The sequence below is a fragment of the Uranotaenia lowii genome, chromosome 2, assembly GCF_029784155.1.
Source record: "Uranotaenia lowii strain MFRU-FL chromosome 2, ASM2978415v1, whole genome shotgun sequence".
NCBI lineage: Eukaryota > Metazoa > Arthropoda > Insecta > Diptera > Culicidae > Uranotaenia > Uranotaenia lowii.
In genome coordinates, this window is record NC_073692.1 from 278,765,407 (window position 1) to 278,772,459 (window position 7,053).

The 7,053-nt window shown below is 43.7% G+C and overlaps 2 protein-coding genes across 2 annotated transcripts; both read right to left on the reverse strand.

Moving 5' to 3' along the window:
* Positions 1-787: 787 nt before the first annotated feature.
* Positions 788-4,241, reverse strand: LOC129745428 (ADP-ribosylation factor-binding protein GGA2). Its single transcript, XM_055738501.1, has 6 exons — positions 4,071-4,241; positions 3,833-3,993; positions 3,629-3,766; positions 2,859-3,336; positions 1,817-2,285; positions 788-1,747 (listed from the first exon to the last, which is right to left on the reverse strand). Exons 1-6 carry the CDS (start codon positions 4,102-4,104, stop codon positions 994-996), a joined length of 2,034 nt encoding a protein of 677 aa, XP_055594476.1. The 5' UTR covers positions 4,105-4,241; the 3' UTR covers positions 788-993.
* A 1,126-nt stretch (positions 4,242-5,367) lies between these two features.
* LOC129742724 (uncharacterized) lies at positions 5,368-7,053 on the reverse strand. The gene is made up of 3 exons (XM_055734667.1): positions 6,729-7,053; positions 5,721-6,018; positions 5,368-5,464 (listed from the first exon to the last, which is right to left on the reverse strand). The coding sequence occupies exons 1-3, from the start codon at positions 7,051-7,053 to the stop codon at positions 5,368-5,370; spliced, it is 720 nt and encodes a 239-aa protein (XP_055590642.1).

Below are 7,053 nucleotides of genomic sequence, written 5' to 3' on the forward strand. Positions count from 1 at the left end.
GAAGGCAGGTTGTAATACTATCCAAGCTTATAAGTAATCATTCACGTTTACCAGCACATTTGTATCGAAATCGAATAATCCCGAATAACAGTTGTGAATGCGGCTCGGCGAATGCTGATCCAGATCATTTTATTTTTACCTGTACGAATTATGGAGAAAGGAGATGGACGATATGGAAAATCCTGATGGAGAAAGGTGTTGCACCGGATGTACAAACAATGCTAAAGACACTCAACGTCGACATTCTCAAGGCAGTGGCAAATTTTTTTATAGATTCTAGAATAGATTTATAATATTATATAATTTTATTTTTCATCTTATCACTTGGCCCGCTATGTGAAATAAGTTAAGCCAAAATATTAATAAAAAAAAAAAAAAAAAAAAAAAAAAACAGAACATATCTCACCTGGTTTTAAGATTCCGCCTCCAATTGTTTATCCTTCTGACGTTTTCTTTTTCACAACCTTTATCTGGTAACCTCGTCGCATGATAGCCTGTATAGGCTTATCTCTGTGATGTTCTGTATGGTCATCAAAATACCTCAGGTTGAATTGTAGGATTTGATGTTCATGCATAAATAGATGCGGATAGAAAGAAAAAGAATTCATTTGAATATTAATTCCTGTCATTCATAGATCTTGAAACTTTCAAAATATGTTAGTAAAATCAAGCAAAAAGAGTGTAGTGTAATCTAACTAGAAGTATATTGATAAATTCAAATTAATTTTTTCTTCTTTTATCCATTTAATAGCAAAAAAAATAATTAAAAAACCATCATATTTTAGGCTGCCACTGTTATCTTTATTTTGATTATAATATTCAATAGGTCGATTTGCGATCAACAATTTAAATAAAAATGAGAAGGACATCACAGGCGTCAAATAGTTTTTTCAGCTTTTCTTATACATTCTATAACAATTATTGTTTTTTTTTATTACAATCAAGTGTTAAAAAAAAGCAAGCCGCCAGACGCTAAAACTATATTTCTTATCGCTATTCTCGAGTAAAAGGAATATCTTTCATAACGATCGATTCCTTTATTGGATCGGGATCATTCCCCAAGCAGTACGTTACGATACAGGTTAAATCCACAGGCTTACCTTCGGGATTGGCTAGCAACAGCACCTGAGTAATCCCGTCGGCCGGGGGGCGGAACGGTTTCGTCCCGGGAAGACTAGTCCCGGATGCAGGCAACAAACGTAACTTGCAAGGTTTCTTGACGCTAGCATCAAAGTAGAAGCTCGGTATCGATTCTCGCCCTTGATTAATGGTGGATATGACAATAACTGTCACATCCTCTCTAGGATGATCACTCGAAAAGTTGAGAGTGATTTGAAGTCCTTCTTTATCGTCCCAGACGGTTCGTGCGGGTTCCTTGCTGGGTTGAATGCTATCAAGGTCCACTACTATCTCTGCTAGTGATTTGAAACTAGACTTCTCCGGTTCGGTCCTAATGAACACTGGCTCGATTGAGCTAGACATAGATGCCGACAGATCGCGGGACTCAATGATTGGGGTTACCGGAACTAGAAGATTATCATCGTCATCACTATGCTGCGATTCGACAGATTGGTTCTTGGTTTCATTTACTGTACTTCCAACCATGCTGGCCCTCGATAGAAGAGACGATTTGATATCACTAACAATGAAATCTAGATCTCCTAGCGGCTTTCCACAGCTGCCAGTAGATTCAAAATCAGTAGATCTGGTCACATTGGTAGGTTCATCTTTTTTCGGAGTGTAGTTTCTGAAAGAATAATGGTTTGATATTTTTGTTTCATGAATATTTTGAACCGGTCTTCTGGATATTTCTTACCTAAGTTCTTCTAAAAGCAGCAAATTGTCTTTTATTTTAGTTCCATTTTCAATTCCGTTAAGTAGTACGCTAGTTTTGATTTGAGGCTTATGCGAATTCCCATTGCTTACGACCAGCGGAGTGAGCATGGTGTTAGTATTGACAGCCAACGACGAAGATGAGGTAGAGCTTACAAACGGCTTCACCGCATGATTATCAGTACTGACTGTCGATGAGAATATTTCACTCAGATCATCGAGCACATTCTGGCCGACCACTTCACTTCCCGAGGGAATGTTGGAAACATCGAACAGCGTATCCAAAGGATCTGATCCGGTGATATTCATCGATCCTGTCGACGGATGAGATACCGCTGATGTCAATGATGCCAAATCTGGATGCTCGCTAGGGGCCAATGCGTGTTTGGGAATTATTTCACGGTATCTATCCAACGCCTGGGTTAGGTCATCGTTAACTTGTAAAATTCTCTCTGTAAAACGATGTCAATGATATTTTTGATTTCAAATGGTGGATGAAACAATGTTCATGAAAAAAAACATTCACTCGAAAAACATTCATCTCGGAAAAGTTATATTCGATGACTTTCCACAATCATACACTGATATATTTTTGTTTTCAAAGGACGAACATTGATAATCGAAACAACTTCCGCTAATATCAACTACCACTCACATCAATATAAACGTGTTTGTGTCGAAGGTCATCGAACTGTAAGTTTATCAATAATATGACTACATACAACTGGTCGCAGAAATGTTGTAAAGCAAAAGATAGAAGACAAAGTTGGGAAAACTCTACTAACCAAATTCGTTAGCTAAATTCCAGAATTTTGTAAGATTTTTCATCCCATTAGCTTGGGATAGGTCTGTTCGGCCGTTTGATTGATAAAGAGGAAGAATCAGTGATAGTAGTAGAATCGTGAAAAATGTTAGGCTAACTGATAAATGATTAAATCTGGTGCAACATACATGGGTTACCGAAATTCAATACAATAATTATTTTATGATCCTTAAAAGCTAGATCGAAATGAAAATTAACTTACCCAAAAGACCTTCACTTTGTTGAGTTTCTTCTGCCAAACGAAGGATGGTAGGATGCATAGATTGACATGAGTCATATATCTGCCGTACGACAGTCAACTCGTCCTCAGAGGCAACATTCGGCTGGAACTGGCTTAGCGTATCACTCAAAAGCTTAGTGTTGTCGGCCACTTTGTTAAGTTCGTCGATGCGCCGGTTCTTTATCTGGATACGCCGTTCTTCATCCCGAATGCGATTCTGTATCAGTAGGTTTGCCTTCTCTCGATCCTCTGGTTTGTTGCTCGCTATAAGTTTCTTTAGCGTTGCCGATTCCCGATCATCAAGCACATCTCGAGTTGGGTTAGCCTTGGGCGCACTCTTTAAGACCACATTCTGCTGAGGATGGTGTTCGATGCCCTGCGATTTAAGCATGTTATACGCCTCTTGTATTTTCGAATAGCTATCGTATTTGTTTGTCCACGTTAGTAATATGTTCAAGATCTGAAAAAAATAAAACAACTTATTGTTAAAAAACAGGTTCTTTTTTCATAGGATTCGGCTTTGTTTAACGACCGACGTTTCTTATTCTAATTCAGAATAAACATTCAATGATACATGATACGTGTGAAATACAAATTTTAAAGTTGTTTTGATAGCTTTAGCAGCAGTTTTCTGTTAATTCTTAAGATATTTCATACGAAGTAATGAAAGCTCACGCAAGTATTGAAAACAACAGGCTATTGCAGATTGAATATAAGGAATATCAAAGATTGATTAGGTATCCTTAACATACCCGGTCAGAAACTTCCTCAGGAGTTTTGTGCCCCTCATATTTTTTAGATACCAATTTTATCAGTTGGTTCAGGAAACGAAATTTATTGATAACCGACCGAAAATCGGGCCCACACGTTTCCATACATTCCTCGAGTGCCTTGAATGATAAAAATCAAATGTTGGAATGATGATTCAAAAAAGTTCAATATCGTTAATATCATACCTCCAAAGCCAGCAAAGCTTCTCGCACATTGGATGACTGAATATGGTTTACCAGCAGCTGGGAGGCGTAGCCCACAAGTTTTGGGTTCTTTTTCAGCGTCCAGCAAAAGTGGTCAATGGCTGAAATGTCCAGCTCGGAATTGCTAGGATTCACAGCATTAGCTAAACAATGTTGCAAAAGAAAATAGAAGATGTTCAAATGTTGTTTAAAATTTGGGCGATTCAAGCGAAATTCACACCTAAATAAGTCTCCAACGTAGCCAAGACATCCATTTTGCTGCACTAACTGGAAAAATCGTTAAATTTACAGGGGAAAATACTGAGGAAATCGGAAATTATCGGCAATCTGTATCTTTTCACTACCATATCAAATTTTCGCGATTCGATTTTTATCGGAGCAGCTTGTCAAAAACTGCAATTTGGCTACACACTTAAACGTTTAAGACCATTCTAGTCTGCCGTTGAGCTGATTTGTACTCAATTTTGAGTTATTATTACAAACAAAGTCACGGAGGGAATTTCGTTGTTTAAAAAGAAAAAAAATAAAACAAATTTAATTTATTTGCTTATTTAAGATTATGTGAACCAATGTTTGTGTTTGTGGGGATGACTACCACGACATTGATCATGTTCTGTGGACCTGCGAACGGGTGGCTTGGCTACTGGATACCCTTAGGGCCCGATGTAAATTACTTTTGGTGTTCCAAATCGAAACATCTTGGCAAATGTGGGCAAACTTCGATCTTGAATATTTGTACCCTATCTTTTTTTGCCTTGCTTATATCTCCTTTCAATGCTCGCTTCGTCTTCTATAATAATGTAACCTCAAACCGACGGTTTCGACAAACTCCACCAGAAGGCCGGCCAGCAAGACGAGAACCTGGAGTGGCTCCAAAACCACAGCTACAGAAAGCCGCCACCAAACCCAGATGGAGAATCGTTTTCGATAGTGAAACCTAAACGTTCCTCTTCCTTATCACAAATTAGAATAAAAGCTATTGAGTCGCCGCGACTATAACGTCTTCCCCTTCTACTAACATAGATTAATAAAGTGATAAACTCGGCAAAACTAAATGTTATATGCCTTAATAAACAGGCCTTTGTTTAAAAAAATGAGATTATGTGGAGGAGGATCATTTCAAAAAGTATACAAACTTAGGTTGTTTTTAGATAAAAAAAAAAACGTTATGACTGGAAAGTAAGGCAATAAAAGGCCGGCAGTCAGGCCGTAGATGGTGAGGCGGTATCACTGATCATACTGACATGACACTTAGAACAAAATTCCTTTCAAGTTTGGTTAGAAGCCTCCTACCGTCGTCATTGTGCGGCAGCAATTCCAGCATGAAAATTTGATCTAAAAGCATGATCTCCAATCTGTTCAGTCCGTCCGAGTAGTCTGAACTGATCAGTATTTACCAAATGATTGATTTTATTTTCTAGCCGGGCTACAACATCGATCGGAGCGCCTCTGGTGTGGCTATTTCTCGTTAATTTTCGAGCAGCCATAAATCCAAATCGAATCTCCAGTCAGTGTGATCAGGGGCTGTAGGTCGTCAGGTCGAAGATAGTCAGGTCGAAGATCGCTAGACCGTAGATCGTCAGGCAGTAGATGGTCAGGCCGTAGGTCGTCAGGCTGTAGGTCGTCAGGCCGTAGGTCGTCAGGCTGTAGGTCGTCAGGCCGTAGGTCGTCAGGCTGTAGGTCGTCAGGCTGTAGGTCGTCAGGCTGTAGGTCGTCAGGCCGTAGGTCGTCAGGCCGTAGGTCGTCAGGCCGTAGGTCGTCAGGCCGTAGGTCGTCAGGCCGTAGGTCGTCAGGCCGTAGGTCGTCAGGCCGTAGGTCGTCAGGCCGTAGGTCGTCAGGCCGTAGGTCGTCAGGCCGTAGGTCGTCAAACCGTAGGTCGTCAGGCCGTAGATCGACAGGCCGTAGATGGTCAGGCTGTAGATCATGACGCCATGGGTTTAAAGACCACAGGTAGATCGGAAGACTATAGATAGTAAGGCCGTAGATCATCAGGCAGTAGATGGTCAGGCCGTAGGTCGTCAAGCGGTAGGTTGTCAGACCGTAGGTCATCAAGCCGTAGGTCATCAGCCCGTAGGTCGTCAGGCCGTAGGTCATCAAGCCGTAGGTCATCAGCCCGTAGGTCGTCAGGCCGTAGATCATGACGCCATGGGTCGCTAGGCCGTAGGTCGCTAGACCGTAGATCGTCAGGCAGTAGATGGTCAGGCCGTAGGTCGTCAAGCTGTAGGTCGTCAGGCTGTAGGTCGTCAGGCTATAGGTCGTCAGGCCGTAGGTCGTCAGGCCGTAGGTCGTCAGGCCGCAGGTCGTCAGGCCGTAGGTCGTCAGGCCGTAGGTCGTCAGGCCGTAGGTCGTCAGGCCGTAGGTCGTCAGGCCGTAGGTCGTCAGGCCGTAGGTCGTCAGGCCGTAGGTCGTGAAGCGGTAGGTCGTCAGGCCGTAGGTCGTCAGGCTGTAGGTCGTCAGACCGTAGGTCGCTAGACCGTAGATCGTCAGGCAGTAGATGGTCAGGCCGTAGGTCGTCAAGCGGTAGGTTGTCAGACCGTAGGTCATCAAGCCGTAGGTCATCAGCCCGTAGGTCGTCAGGCCGTAGGTCGTCAGGCCGAGATCGTCAGGCCGTAGGTCGTCAGGCCGTAGGTCGTCAAGCGGTAGGTCGTCAGACCGTAGGTCGCTAGGCCGTAGGTCGCTAGGCCGTAGGTCGCTAGGTCGTAGGTCGTCAGGCTATAGGTCGTCAGGCCGTAGGTCGTCAGGCCGTAGGTCGTCAGGCCGTAGGTCGTCAGGCCGTAGGTCGTCAGGCCGTAGGTCGTCAAGCCGTAGGTCGTCAGGCCGTAGGTCGTCAAGCCGTAGGTCGTCAAGCCGTAGGTCGTCAGGCCGTAGGTCATCTGGCCGTAGGTCGTCAGGCCGTAGGTCACCAGGCCATAGGTCACCAGGCCATAGGTCACCAGGCCGTAGGTCGTCAGTCCGTAGGTCGTCAAGCGGTAGGTCGCTAGGCCGTAGGTCGCTAGGCCGTAGGTCGCTAGGCCGTAGGTCGCTAGGCCGTAGGTCGCTAGGCCGTAGGTGGCTAGGCCGTAGGTCGCTAGGCCGTAGGTCGCTAGGCCGTAGGTCGCTAGGCCGTAGGTCGCTAGGCCGTAGGTCGCTAGACCGTAGATCATCAGGCAGTAGATGGTCAGGCCGTAGGTCGTCAAGCGGTAGGTTGTCAGACCGTAGGTCAT